This window comes from Meleagris gallopavo, chromosome 4 (assembly GCF_905368555.1).
Source record: "Meleagris gallopavo chromosome 4, MGAL_WU_HG_1.1, whole genome shotgun sequence".
NCBI lineage: Eukaryota > Metazoa > Chordata > Aves > Galliformes > Phasianidae > Meleagris > Meleagris gallopavo.
The window spans coordinates 43,555,891-43,571,658 of record NC_139407.1 but is presented as its reverse complement, the minus strand read 5'-3'; the positions used below and the strand labels follow the sequence as shown (position 1 = coordinate 43,571,658).

The window sequence follows — 15,768 nt, the reverse complement described above, 5'->3', positions numbered from 1 at the left end:
ATTTGTTAAGAAAAGCATCTCTTGTTCAAGTGTGATGTTTCTAAATGTAGAGGTGAGGGAAAGATCTACATCTTTTAAAACATCATTCTGATAGGAATATTCTGGCAGCTTTTTTTTTTTTTAGTTTTTTTTTAGTTTTTTTAGTTTTTCTTTTTTAGTCATTTATTATAGGGAAGTAGATTCCATGGGAGGCAATACCATGATATCATACTCTGTTCTCCAGGTCATTTAGCTTATTATATAGAGGTTAACACGGTATTGTGGTATTGATAATAGCAATACTAAGACACTTTTTGTCAGTCATGTTGAATTATTTGTACTGATGGCATTACTATTCCTAATACAAATTATATTGGAGAAACTATTTTGGAAGTATAGGCTTCTCAATAAATGCCTCTGTATTAGACTACGGTAAGTTGTTCCTACTGTTTCTTTTCAGCCACAGACTATAAAGTGGGTGTAAACATATGAATATTGCCTTTCTTTATATATAGTTGAGAAGCAGAGCCCACATTACTGACAACTTATGGTTACTGTTGTCCAGTGACAGAATCTGACGTATGTGGATAATGTGATTTTTAACTTTCTTGAATTTAAGAAACTTAGATCAATTTTAAGTGTCTAGTAGATTAGCTGAATATGATCCATAGTTCTTGTGGACAAGAGTAACTTTTCAAAGACACATTGCAAATATAAAGGAACACCACAGCCGTATTTAATATTTTAAACACATATTGCTAAGATGTCTGTAGTATCACTCATCTAGTATCCCATACTATCATAAAAATACCATCTAAGAATTCTGTGCCTAAAATAAGTACACTTTTGAGTACTCTCTCAGTGCCTCAGCTTTCTATTTTCATCTGGTGTTCTGATTAGAAAAGTAATAATATTTTTGAGTGACATAGCAAAATCTCTAAAGAAATGAATAGTTCTGTCTGTGGCTTCAGCACAGATGTGTGTAAATAAGGTACACAGCATAAGGTGAACACCTGGAATCTGAAAAACAAAACAAAACAAAACAAAACAAAACAAAACAAAACATTGGTGCTCGTTAATTTAATATTACCCAGCCTGCCCACTGCAGTGTGTGTTCCATGGAAAGAAATGTGATTGGTGATTTGAATAGTGTACTGTGCACAAAAATAACAAATTTAAGCTGCATGGTTAATGCTCTGAGAATAAAATCAAAAATAATTTTATTAGTGTTTTACATGAATATTATTTTCTGCATAGATGACTTTCTGTGTGAATAGTGAAATGCGTATGCATACAAACATGGAAAATAAGGGTCTTCAGTTTTCTATTTTTTTATATAGTCTCAACTCATGATTGCACTCAGCATCTCTGGCAGCTGCCATGGTGGCCAGCTGTTTTGGGGACAGGGAATTTTGGCCAGCCGGTAAAGCTGCTCACCAAGCCCCAGCTGCACACTGATATCTCTGCCTGCCTAGGGACCACTGCTACCTCTCAGGCAACAGCTTTGGTAGATGCCGCCCCTGATAAACCTGCCAGCAAGCCTTCATCGCATATCACTGCGTTAGGACCCCGTGCGCTGGTGACCGACTTTCCTGACACCGGGCCCTGCCACGCCGCCGCTGGCAGCGCCGCCAAATTGGCGTTGGATCGCACCCGCCGGCAAGCGGCGCTGCGGATGAGGACTACATTTCCCTAGAGCATCCGCGGTGCGGGGCGCTGCGATTGGCCCCGATCTGCATCCAATCGACGGAAGGAGGTGGACAGCGGCGTCGCAGGTGCTCTCCTGCGGAGGCCAGCGGCTAGCGGGAGGGGGGAATATGGCGTCGGGTAGCCGTGTCCTGCGGCGGCTGCTGCACCTGTCGGCCGGGAACTGTCTCCTCCTCTTGCTGCTGCTCCTCCTCTTTCTCTGCGGCCAGCTCGGGGGAGGCCAGAAAAAGAAGGAGGTAGAACCTTTGCTTCTTTCGCCGTCGCGCCCGGCTGAGGGGTCGGGGCTGCTCCGCCGTGCCTCCTCCCCGCGACGGTGCCCCGGCGAGGGTCTCCGTCCCCCTGCCCCTCGGCTCCGCTGTCCCGGGCACCCCGAGGGCCGCCTGCAGGGCGCCGGGCAGCGGCTGGCCCCCGCCCCCCGAACATGGCCGGCTGCGGGGCCGTCCCTGCGCTGACACGGGCGCACCGGGGGGCTGAGCGGCAGCAGGAAGAAATAAAACCGTGTGTTGCGATGCCACCTGAATGCCCCCGGCTAATAAGTAATGCCGAAGTGATCGAAGCGGGCGTGTGCTATGCTGGTGTACATGCTGATTGCCGGCCCGGGGCTTCTGAGTGTAAGCCGTGGAGGAAGGGGTGGCTTTCCTTAGGTGGCAACAGAATGTCTGTCTTCAGCCGAAAAGAAATGTGCAAATATTTACCCTTTTCCAGGTTTTAACGCTAGTGCAAATGCTTGCTGCATCAGCTTGCCCGCAGTTCCAGGTGAGGTTCTGCCCACCTGGGTGCCAGGCTGTGCTGCTACCAAGACATCTCACTGAGATCTGTGCAGGCAGAATGGCCACAAACATTGGATGGCTTTGATTTTTTTTTTTTTTAAGTACATAAATTATTAAGGTTCACAGCTTTCAGGATATAACGTAGTGTGTAAAATCCCAATTTCACCATCAAAATGATAGTCTGACTTTGTGGTCCTACCAGGTTATGTAGTGCCTGTCCACATAATTTATTTGGGTATCAATGTAGAAAATGAACACCTGAAATCTATGCATTCCCCCCGTTGTTTTTTCTCTCTTTTTGTTTGCTGGATAATTCTGTGCAACTGGGAAGCATAGACAATAATGTATTGCTCTGTCCTATAATTAATGTATTTTTTCAAATCTTTACCTTTTTCATCTAATAAAATGTGTTTAATGTTTATCACTATTGATTCCCTTTTGCTGTGATGTACTGGCTTAGCAACTTTTGTTGACACTTTCATGTAGAGTGGCAGCTGTGCTACCAAGATAGCTGAAATAATCTTTATTTCTTTTTAAATGAAATCCTTTCTTGACAGTAAATAATGGTAAATTAAAATGGCTGTCTACAAAGTTTACCAGTTTTACTGCAGAGTTGTATTGTGTAACAGGATTGAAACATGCTTCTTACTCAGCCACTATGCTAGTACTGTTCAGGATGGTGGTCCTCCTCTGAAAAGCATCTGTATACTTAATATGAAACTTCAACTTTCTCAGAGTAATCAGCTTGGAAATCACCTCTACAGAGTACTTTTAGTGGGGGGAGGGGAAAAAAAAAAAAAAGCGTAGAACCTTGTGATAGACTAAGTTCCTGTTTACAACGCTGGTAGTGGCAGAAGGCAGAGATGATAGAAATTAAGAGTAAAGTGAACCTGTTTATTCATATAAAGACTGACCAGATTGCTGTAGCTTTTATGGCAGTTGGAAAAGTGGTTCAAGTTATGGTGAATTTTTGCAAAGTGAACCTTCTTGAGGGAAGTTAATGGAATTGAAAGGAACTTTAGTGAAGACAGTGTTTTTTTTTTTTTTTTTTTTTTTTTTTTTTTTAAATCATCAGCTATATAGGAAACAGTGCATAAGATGTGAATTGTTGCTGGTGGCTGGATCAGCTATTTGAATGTGGAAGATGGAAATAATGACTGCAGAAAGGAGAGAACTGAGTTAATACATGTGTTTCAAAGAACTTATTGCTAGCAGAAAAAAACTAATAGAGGAAACTAGTGAAAACTGGCATGACTTTGTGTCACAGATTCATTGTACTGATTGTGGAATACTGTGTTATAACTGTTTAAGGTGGAAAATATGTCAGTTCTTAAGTCACTGAAATACGCTGTCACGTACAACAAAATACTCTGATAACTTCAGAAACTCTTTGTTGTGGCATATCACAGAAGGCTGCTGAGTTCCAAAGTAAATTTTTTTATATTTCCAAAAGTACGAAGAACTATCAATGAATGGTTTTTAATTATTTCATAAGTAGCTGAGCGCTGCCATTGAAGTTACATTTCTGAAACAGTAGCATGATGATATAAACATATAAACGTTCCTGTTTCTTCCTTTGTCCTGCTCTTCACTTTTCTGTTTTGCTCTTTTACCCTGGACAGCTTTTGGCACTGAGGAAATGAGTAGAAAACATTGCAGTCTTTTTTCTTAGCATTCCTCTCTGTTTAATTTCTGGTGATGGTCATAAATGCAGCAAAAACCACCCTGGACAGAGCTAGGGCCTGCCCAGCTTGCAGCAGTGTGCTGCTGCCTGGGGTCACCATTGCTTCAAAGTGAGGACTTCTTCCTCCATCTCCTATTGCAGTTCTCGTTGTCTGTAGAATTCTTTCTTGCGGAGAGATGTTCTGGTTGCCTATTTAAATTAAAGAAAAAAAAAAAAACAAACACAAAAACACGGCAAACATGTAGCAAAGCCAGTGGAGAAAAAAGCAAAGAAGTAAATATTAGGAGAAAAGTCTTGTGTACTGTGTTCAGTTTTGGGCCCCTCTCTACAAAAAAGACATTGAGGACCTGGAATGTGTCCAGAGAAGGGCAACGGAACTGGTGAGAGGATTGGAGCACAAGGCTTACGAGGAGTGGCTGAGGGAGCTGGGATTGTTTAGTCTGGAGGAGGCTCAGAGGAGACCTTATTGTGCTTTATGACTTCCTGAAAGGAGGTTGTAATGAAGAGAGGTTTGGCCTCTTCTCCCAGGCAACAAACAGGACCCAGGGAAATGGCCGCAAGTTGTACCAGAGGAGGTTTAGATTAGACATAAGAAAGAACTTTTTCTCTCAAAGAGCTGTCAGGCACTGGAATGGCCTGCCCAGGGAGGTTGGTGGAGTCTCTGTCCCTGGCAGTGTACAAGAGGCATCTGGATGAGGAGCTACGAGATATGGTTTAGTGCTTGTGGTAGCAGTGGTAGTGGGAGGACAGTTGGACTAAATGATCTTGCAGGTCATTTCCAACCTTGCAATTCTATGATTCCTGAAGTAGGAGCGTTGAACACATTCAATGGCATATGTAGTATAAAGGATCGTTATCTCTCAGGATCTCTGATGCTTTTAACAAAATAGTGATAATTAAAACCCTTTATTCTCTTTCTTCCTTGAAATTTTGTTTAACATTCAGCTTGAATATAAAGACTTTTTGAACTTTTAATCATTAAAATGTTGTGATTCCTCTCTGGACTGTGGAGCACTGCGTGTCTTTGCTATTGAAACAGTGTGCAGGCAAATGTTTGGCACTTACATGAAGTATAGGCTCCTCTTTAAAAGCTTTATTGAAAATCAACATGTGGATAGGGTTGAATTTTTGAAGGAAAATGCAGTCTTACCTGTAGATTCAGCTTGAAGTAATTCTAAAGCTGTATTTAAAGTGGAAGCTTTATATTCTTTTGGGTAATTTCCCATTTTCTCTTTTGTTGCAGTAGGGAGAGAGGAGGCTTTTTCAATCAATACTTAAAGCTTTTAAGTAACTGTCCTGGTTTTGAAGTGAAATAACAGCTGTAAGTCATTCCTCAAAATGTAAAAATCTTTGAATGCAATTCTGAGTGTTTTTTTCTCAACTCTGTCCTTAGAAAAAAAAAGAGAGAGATGGGAGGAAGAGAAAGGGAGGGATGTGATTGCAAGAATTCTATATTTTCTGCCGATCTTCTCAAGCAGCCAAAAACCTTGATATCTCTTCCCTCTTCTGTTCCTAATTAACTGAGGTTTTGGAGAAACTTCACAAAATTAGCTTGCAGTTCTTATTTTAACAAGTGTGTATGTAGAGAGATTTGATGTCTCTTGTGATGGCATACGATAAGTGAAATAAGGAATACTTACAGCAACAGCCTGACAGTGTTTTTGTAATTGGATTACTGAAACTTTTTTCTGCCCAGATGTCTCCATTTGGCTTCCTTGGTGTCATAAGACACAACAGTGGCTTAATTGATCTTTTCCCCTGTTCTTCTCTGTAATCAATTATACAGTGCATCCTTTGTAACCACATGGAAAATACAAATAGTATCTGCTTGGGTTCTAAGTGCTCTGGTAAAATCAGTTGGTATAGTTAGAGGGGGAAAGAAAGCTTGTTTGATTTGTCTTTTATTACTTATTGTGGATATAATGTTATAATATTGTGTTATTACTGTGGACGTTCAGGTTTATTTTCTTTTCTAAAAGTGTTTTGAAGGTTGCATTTTTTGGCTAAGCTAGTGATTAGAACTAAAAAAACAACAACTTTATATGGTATCTTTTATCTAATAAATCTGAAAGCGTTCATAATAAAAAGTGGTGTTTTTTCATCTAATGCTGTTAGATCTAGTATTCTTAGATATTGTACTTACGTTAATATTTGATATGTATATCAAATTTATTAAATTAAAAAAAAAATCCATAACATGCTATTACCATGAAATAAATTGAAAGGTATTTCTGTAATGATCTTCCAAGCTGCATTTCAGATGCAATGTTGTAGTAGCATAGAAAACATGAACACGTCCCTTACATTCTGAGAAACAGCAGCAAATTTTGTCATTTCTTTGGGAAGACTTTTTTCCCTTCTAATAGGATTTGGTAGGGTTTTGTTTTTATCTGATCATTGCATCTAATACTTTGAAATGCCCTCAGTTATTCATCTTCCAGAACTGCAGTTGGAGTTGTTAACCTAATTATGCCTTTCCATTACTCTTTCTTGCTTTTTTTCTTTGAAATCCTAAGCAACTTATTCTTGAATTTCATATATACCAGACATTAACCTTAGTAAAGTTTGAGTGTATTGCATAAAACACTTGTATATCAACATCATAACATATGTGGTAATTAGAATTGTGCATAGCCTTTGTGGATTAAAAGTCTGAGCTTAAAATTCTTCAAGGTTATAGGCTGTAACATTCACTGCTTTAAAGATAAAAACTATTTTCTTTTCTGCTTTTTTTTTTTTTTTAATAGTAATTTCCTATCATTATTGCTATCTGTTGTAGTGTTACAAAATAAGGATTTCAGTTACATTCCTCATCTTGTTGCCAGGTCAACAAAGATAGGCTGTAGGACTGAATCTTGCATAGTTCCATTTCTGTTCAACTTTCCTAGATTTAGATGTGTATGTCTTCATGTCTGGGCTACTGTAAATGTCCCTCTAATTTTTTTTTTTTTTTTTTTGAGCATGTACAGCAGAAGTAAAGACAATGTAGTGTAAAAACCTGTAAGATTTAAGGTTAATATTCATGAACTTGATTGTTTTATGAAGACTTTTGATGCTTAGCCTGTTTTTATGACATTAAGTAATTGCTGGTTGTTATGCTAATTTACTAGCTAATTACCTTTATACTGCATATTATCAGGTTTTGTTTAAACATTCAAGCTTTTACATTTTCTTTTTTAGGTTCTGTTAGTGACAGAGAAACATTCATAATCTAAAGTTAAGCCTTTAATTCAGAACTGCATTGTCCTCTGAGCACATATTTGTTTAGAATAATTAATTTCTGCTTTCATATTGCTTTTTTTTTCTTTGCTGAATAATATGGTAATTTTATTTAAGTAAAGTGTGAGAGGTATATATTATTTACTATCTCTTAGGCTTTTCTTGGTAACTGTAGCTGCTTTACTTTTATTGCTGAGTCCAGTGGTCCAAATAGTTACTTAACATATTTTGATTATTTTTCCTTTTCTTCGCACCAACTCCATATCACTTTCCTCTACTTCTAGTAGTAAACTGGAATGAAACCTAAATTGGATTGAATCCAAGGTTAGTAAATTCACTGGGGTACTGATACACTAAAAATATGAAGTCATTTTTACTTTTAAACCTGTTTTCTGTGAATCTTTGTCATTCTGTAAAAGTTATAGCTAGAAACTCAGAGTCTGCATGGGAGATTAATGTGTGAAATAATAAAACTGAGCAGACAGGTTGCTTTTAAATATGGCTCCTTTTGATACTCTACTTCATCAAGGTTATCTAGAGATATAAAGAATACAGGTAGGGATCTATTTTAACTGAAAGAGTTGATATATATTTTTTGTAGATAATGTGGAAGATGTAATGTAGATAAAGCGAAGAAATGAAATAACTATATCAACATGTGTTTAGGCATCTCTCAAAAGAGAGAAATTCAAACTGCAAATAGGTGAGGCAATTGAAAAGGAACTTAGTAAAAGGAGGAGTAGGACATCTCATCAGAGGGCAGTACCTTCACTCAACATCACTGTATAATCAGTGATGTTGAACTAGGGAATAAGAAATGAAAAGCAGAAAAATGTTCCTGAAATCTTATCTTTTTCTAGAGCTTGGATGCTTAAGTCAGAGTTGTAAGGCTGTGCTGTCTCCTGTGCTGTTCTGAATTTGATGTCTCTCGCTTATATAGGTGATATATTACATAAAGTGTTGTGTGAACTTCAGCTGTGGGAGTAGGAAATAGGGATTATGACTGTATACCAACTCTTCAATGAGGACTATGTACATAGACCTTAAAAAAAATAAATAAATAAAATAAAAAAGTAAAATGTGGATGTTATGTGGATGTTATCACTACATTAGAGTATTGTGGATTTTTTTTCTTTTTTTTTTTCCCTCCAGACAGCGATGTAATTATGTTTATGGTGGTATCTGTTCTGGCTTCTGTTTAGATTGTGTAGGGTGGTCAAGTATTACTACTGATTGGATATATAATATGGCTTCAGGATTTCTTTGGAGATGTGAAACTGAAATGCTTTCAGGTAGAAGATAGTACTGAATTTGTACCTCCTCACTTTGCCAAGCCAAGAATTTAGAAGTGTGCATGAATTCACACAGCAGTAAATGGGTTTTGGTTTCAGGAAGCTTTTTAAAGTGAAACTTCTTTGACTCCTTTCAGTAAGATTTAGGTTTTTTTGTTTGTATGTTTGTTTGTTTTTTTTAATACAGATTATGCCAAAGGTCAGGTGCCTAGGAAAGGTAATGCATTTGCTGCCTTGTTTATCTATCTTACTAATGTGGGACTATAGTCATAATCTCATGTGGGATGTGTCCAGAGCCTAGAGAACACTGAGAATTCTTCATTCAATATAAAACTATGAAGAGTTAGAGATTTGTATTTGCTTTTATGTAGTTACCTTTCTGACCTCATTTCTAAAAAATGCTTTAGGTTTTCATCAACCACTTATGCTGCCATTAGATTGTGAGGACACTTCAGCCTATCTATCAGTCTAGCCATTGAATATTGCAAAAAACAGTCCAACGAATCAATCTTTGTGATGATGGATGACTGAAGTTGATAAGATTATCAGCTTCCAGCCACGTGCTTTAAATGGAATTGCTGTTAGTGGCATGTTAGTAGGCAGATTTCTCCTTCAAGTTCACTCAGCAAGTCATAGATTCCTTTAACATACCTCGTGCTGAAATGCAGCTTGCTCAGTGTATGACCTGATCAGGTAAGAGTGTTGATACAGAAGTATATTAGAAAGTACATAATAAGATGCATGCACTTTTCAAAAGACAAGTTTTATTCACCTAATAAAATACTATTTTGATCTAGTGAAATATTCTGTTCATTCTACCTAGATGTGTCCATCTGTTACAATTTAGCAGTGATTCTCATGAAATCCAGACGATTTCATTTAGTAGCTTGATGTAGGAAACTGCTCCAGCAGTATACTATAAGGAACTGCAGTATGACTTTGCCTTAACAAATGTTTAGTGGGCTCAAATAGTCCAGCTTAAGAAAGCCAAGTTCAGTGATCAAATGCTATCAGATGTGTGGGTTCTTTAAACTTTTTAAAATCTTCTGGAAGATAGAGATGGTACTGCTAAGTTGTTTGAATTCTTTCTTATTTTTGCCTTATAGTTCAGTCGTTATTCGTGTTCTGGAAAACCATATGTTGGTTCACCTTTATATATTCCAGTGGAAAGTTTTTCATCTTTTAACTCTATGCCTTATTTCTATGAAAGCTTCCAACCTAAGTGGGAAGTGAATGGCAGAAATTCTGTTGAAGTTTCAAGGAAGTTAGCAGTCCTTGGAAAACTAATCCAAGATGAAAATCTGGGACAGTTACACCTTTTCTTTTATCCACAGCAGATGCGTTCACTTACTTAGCATATCTCATTGCAAAGGATGAGGCAGAAGTTTTAAGCTGTCCAGCTGGATAGGAGTTGCTCATTAAATACTGAAGTTACTGTGGTAAATATTTTTCTTTTGTTGTGAGACATTTTCTCTGCTAGGCTAGATGTGGATAGCAGCTGTTGCCTACATTTATAAGTTTTCTTCATATCTCTGCTTATTGATAGCAATGCACTAACTTCTTTAGTGGGCAATTTGTTTAGAAACTAAGATAAAACATTATTAATATCCGCTGGAGAAGCTCCAGATATTATCATTCCTTTTCATTTCCTCTTTGCTGCTTTGGCTTTAGGCACTGCTGATCATTTTCCACTTAAAATGCATGGTAGGCTTTTTCATTTTTCTTGTTGTTTTGTCTAAGCTGGATAAATCAGGCAATACAGATAGCAAAATACATATATAGTGGTTTGGCCTGCCCTATTCAGAATAGCATTTACCTCTGCCTTGACAATTGAGTTTTTGTCTTCCTGTAAGTCTAAACCTTGGTCCTACAAGGGATAAAAGCACTTAAACCAGAACTCATGGAGAATGTAGCTTCTAGAGTCCAAAGTCTTTATCTGAAATGGTCTCGTGTAACTGCATATTGGTTCTGCAGGTTGTTAACTAAATTTGTCTTAAAAGTAATAGGCACATGAAGTTCTGCTTTTACACATACAGAGGACAATTCTCATCTAATTTGGTAGCTTGTATTTTAGCCCGTTCTGTGCATGAAAACTTGATGTTCTGTCATTGTTTGCTGTGAACTTATGTAATGTTCAATATAGGATTTAATTTGTCAGTGGAATGTGTCATCTTGTCCCTTCAAATAGTAGCCTTGTGCTTACAGCATATCTGGGAAATTGAAATAGTGACACCATTTCCCAGAAATCAGTTACCCTGCTTCATAGGATAAATGCTTGGCAGTCTGCTGTTGTGGATGCTTGGGTCCTCTTAAGGTGATCTGTAATACTGTTAAAAAAGAGTAAAGTGAATCAGCTGTTGTCCATCTGTGAGGCACTGTTTTCATGTTAAAATGGTCTCTGAGTGTGTGAACTGGATTCTTGTATTGAAATTAACGTGAAACATAAACTCCAGAAATGCACATACTGCACTCTAGCTGCTAGTTTACACTCGGTCCTTGGTTGAGAATTAATTTGAAGTAAAATACTCAAAACGTAGAGGATTTGAATATTAGGACTGAAGACCTAGATATTTTTTTCCTGCAGATCTTTTTGGATTTGCACTACTTGCTAATTCAAATGTATACATTACTACAACTATCCTCTTGTGCAGGCACGGAGCTTCAGAGAAGGTTGAAGCATTTGCTGAATCAAAGAGGAACAAGAGGGAAAATAATTTTGATGATCGTTCAGGAGAGGGAGTTGTAGAGTTCCCAGAACTGTTTATATACTTAATCCAATAACTGTTTAATGTAAAATACTGCAATGCATTCTGTTCAAGTAGGTTTACTTGTCCACCATCTGGAGATGAGTGCTGCCTGCCAGACTTCTTAGTTGGGGAACAGACAGAGGACAGTGAAAGATGTCAAGGTTGCTTCTGAGTAGTGAGTTCTTCAGTATAAGCCCCGCACACTGACTTTCTCCATCCAAGCTGCAATCACTTTCTCAGTTGTAACTGCTGTTATCAGTGAACGTGGCTGAAGGAAGGAAATGTAGAGTGTGCTATATCCAGTGCCCTAAGTGCCAATCCCTGAATTAAAATAGAAGACCCTGAAATGAACAAGAAGTATAAAGGTACTCTAATCAGTACTTTCCTTTCACTATTCTAGGCTTGTTTATGTACTTAAAGCATTTGGGCTGTAAGTATCCAGCATAGCCAGGAGAAGCTTTTTCAAACCTGGAATTACTAGCTCTGGTCTCTCTCCCTGGTTGCTGTACGTCACAGTGCCCTAAGTTAACTACTTCAGTGTGACTTAATCAAAGTGTCACATTACTTTTATATGTACCAGGCTAGTGAGAGTATAACACAAAGTTAGTGGTGTTTGATTTAGTTTATAGATAGTCAGATTTGGTGAAATTTGACTCATTGAAATACAAGATGGGAGGGACAAAATTAATTGGTTTATTTTAGTGAAGAATGTTTTATAAAATATATTAGTAATAGGGCTGCAGTAAAACCTATGGGACCTGAATTCATCCCACTTGAAGCTTCTAGTTGAGATATTTTTATTGGAGGTTTAGCAACCTTTAGTACCATCAGTGGCAGAAGAGAAGGCAGTTCCATGCATGTATCATTGGAATGATATTTCTATCAGTTATGTTCATTTTAGAAGATTCTCGAGTGATGTGAACTGGACAGATCTAAAGTCTGAGTACATATTATATGCTCAGGTTAAGTGTGGTTTTGTAGAAAGTAGAACTTTAATCTTTAGTTACATTTTTCTCATCCCAGTGTGTTCAAGTAACAGTTACAACTGTGTTAGTATGTTAGTCTCTTGGCATGTATCTTAAATACCTCAATAGTCTAGCTGAAGCTGTTCAGTTATGGCAACATTATTTTTTTGAGCAACCAATGCATTGTGCTCTGATGCAAAACTCGTGTTCACTTGGCTGAGAGGGGAAATTATAAGTTCATTAGCTGATACAGCAGCTTTGTTTTCAAAAGTAATTTAAAGTCTGTACTTCTCCCAAGAAGTCATAATAGAATTTTTCCTAAATTTAATGAACTGTTAGATAGTAAAAGTGTTCGAGGAAACACATTTTTACTCAAGTTTCTACACTGAATCTTGAATCTACGAAGAGTTAGCAAAAATATTTAAAAATGAGCTTATGGTCTCTGAGACCCTTTCAACTGGTTTTGATCATATAAGAACAAAAAGTATACAGACCTTTAGTAATTATATTTCAGCTAAATTTCAGAAATTCTTTTCAGAAGGTATAAGTTTAGACTTCGTGACATTCTATTGCTAGTTACTGAGCACATTTAAAGATTTTACAGAAAAGCATGCTGACCACGTTAAACAGTTTTGATTCAGCATTCAACAACTGTATGGGGCTGCTGAATCATGGCCTGAACCTCTGATTAACCACCTGGGCGAGCAATGAGTCAGCCACAGGAGCACAGGTGAATGCAAATCACCTGTGCTGCAGGAAGGAGTGGAGCCTGGCTCCACCTCTCCTAGACCCATTTAAGAGCTGACTGGCAGTGGGGAAGGATCTCTTCTTGAGATCCACTCCATTGGAGTTCATCTCGCGAGCCTGGGATGGAGTGAGTGACTTTCTCTCATTACTCCAATATAAATTATATTTGCCAAGCTCCTGTGGATATATATATGTACCATTTGTATATCCATTGACTATACACCATCTGTATATCCATTGATTATACAACAGTAAACAAACTTCTTTGGTCTTATTAATTGCACATCTTAACTTATATCTAATTACATGTTGGTATGTGTGATCTGTCAAACTATTCAGAAATAGATCTGAAACTACGAAATAATTATTTCATGTTGAAATGATTGAGAGTTTTATCTATCTCAGGAGGTATTTCCTCTTGACCAGAGGCTGTCCATTAATTTTAGCACCATGCTATGTCTCTTGTCTTGTAAAGAATTAGTTACCAGTAAAGATGGTATTTAGATGAGAGGAAATTCTGCTCAAGGAACATTTAATACTACTCTCTGTTGATGTATGGGTAATTGCAGGTATGCAAGAACTTATGTCGTGCAGATGACTGACAGGAAGAAGTAAAGTTTTGTAAGAAGGCATTATTGTTAGAAAGTGTTGAGGTAATAAGCACAGAAAAGAAGAATGTTAAATTCAGTGATTCTGTTGTATTTTTGTGGATTTTTTTCCTCATGTGAGATATAAACTGCTTAGAAACCCTGACGATAAACTGACCAATGAAAGGATGACATAATAGAATAAAATTAAGGTGATTAAATGTCAGAGACAGAAAAGAATATGTGGGTAACTATTAGTAATAAAATGATGCTGAGATAGCATAAGTGAGGATGGATGATCTTTCTCACAGTGAAAACATTAGTCATGAATCATGATTGAAATTAGTTTGAAAAAATATTAGGAAGCATGCTACTCTGAAGTATGCATTAACACAGGTAATGGATACAATATACAAATCACTTGATTTTTACAAGTAGAGCTTACATTCAATTAATGGTGACGCTCTCAAAACTTTCTTTACTGCCTGCTATCACTAACATTGTTTAATTGCTTGTTTTATCTTTTAACTGAAGATTTCACCAAAAGGAAGGGGTTTGCTTTCTGTACAGTGAAAAGTGGGAAGGAAAAATCAATAGTCAGAACCTGAATCCTAACTTCTTAAAGTTTCTTGAAGTCTGCATGTTATGAAATTACTGCAGGCAGAGGAAATTGTATATTTGATGGACTTTTGCTATATATTTAGAGAAGCACATGGTCAAAGAAATCCAACTTCTGTACAGTAGCAGATGTGAAAAGAAAAGCCTGAAGATCTTTTTTCCTCACACACTTGTCAAATTATTGTCACTTTTATCAGAGAACATTCCATTTGGGCCATGCTGGAACTTACCTTTTTAAGGAATCAGTACATCCAGATTGTTGTCTGCTCTATTAGTCAATGTGTAATACTACATACATAGTTGCTTAGAAATACTTAAAAGAGCAGCCCAAAGAAAAAGTGATTTTTGTCATCTCTTCTGTATAACAGTCATGAAGAAATGTGTATGTGAAGTTGAAAATGGTGGGAGGTTCTGAACTTCTCTAAAAAACAGTGTGCAGCATGCCAAAGGCACACTGGTAGATTGTTAGTTATATTCTGGAATTCTTTTAACAGAAAGAGATTTGTGACAAATGTTCCGTTTTATCTCCCTGAAGATTTTGGGCTTCCCATTACTGACACAGGTACTTGCATTAAATTAACGTAGATTGGTCTTGTCTTTTTTTCATAAATACAAACAAGAACTTAGGGAAAAGCCCTTCGCAGAAAGTTCTTTTTCTGGCAACAGTTTTCAAACTGGATTGAAGGTCTTCAACCTTCTTGCTCCTGGTTGGATATGAAATTACTGCAAGCAAATGCTACAAGATGTTATCTAGTTCTGATCTTTTTTTTCCCCCTTGCTGCCACTTCAGACCCTTCACTGCATATATTTGGCAAGCCAGAATTGCACCTTTTTCCCCTACTTGCCTTCTGAGGTAGCCTTTCCTGTGGATAAATGTAATGCATTTAAAACTGAAATTACAGGATGATTGTATCAATTTTTTTGAACTTTCTTACATCTCAGTTATGGCTTTGTTGGAGTTCAGATGTAACAAACATTTTTCTCTGCACATCTGTTTGAAGTGGAAAATAATAATGTGCAGGAATGAAACTTTGTCAATATCAGAATCTTTTACACTGTTTGAAAATTTATTGATGCAGAAATGCTTATATTTATATATTTTTATTCCTACCCATACTCTAGCCATAGTTCTTACTTTGTTTTTATAGCATTGTTGGCATGCTGTTTAAGGCCCTTACTGGAACAGGTTGCCCCCGCCCTGGAGGCATTCAAGATGAGTTTGGGTGGGATTCTGGGCCGCTTAATCTAGTGGTTGACAACCCTGCTCAAGGCAGAAGAGCTGGAACTGCCTGATCTTTAACATCAATTCCAGCCTAAGCCATTCCATGATTCTATGGAACTGTCTTTGCTATGTAGTAGATAATCTCTGGTTTGACCAGAGCGACGTATATGAACTGTGAAGTCTCCATCCACCAGAATGGAGAATTCATGTGCAAAGATAAGCCCAATAAAT

The 15,768-nt window shown here is 37.5% G+C and overlaps 1 protein-coding gene across 1 annotated transcript in view; it reads left to right on the top strand.

Annotated features, from left to right (window-relative positions):
- Positions 1-1,707: 1,707 nt before the first annotated feature.
- TUSC3 (tumor suppressor candidate 3) overlaps positions 1,708-15,768 on the top strand; it is a 108,273-nt gene continuing 94,212 nt past the window's right edge. The window contains exon 1 of the mRNA XM_085223083.1: positions 1,708-1,922. Within this exon, the coding sequence (XP_085079209.1) occupies positions 1,797-1,922 (126 nt within the window). The 5' untranslated portion in view covers positions 1,708-1,796. The remainder of the gene's footprint in view (positions 1,923-15,768) is intronic.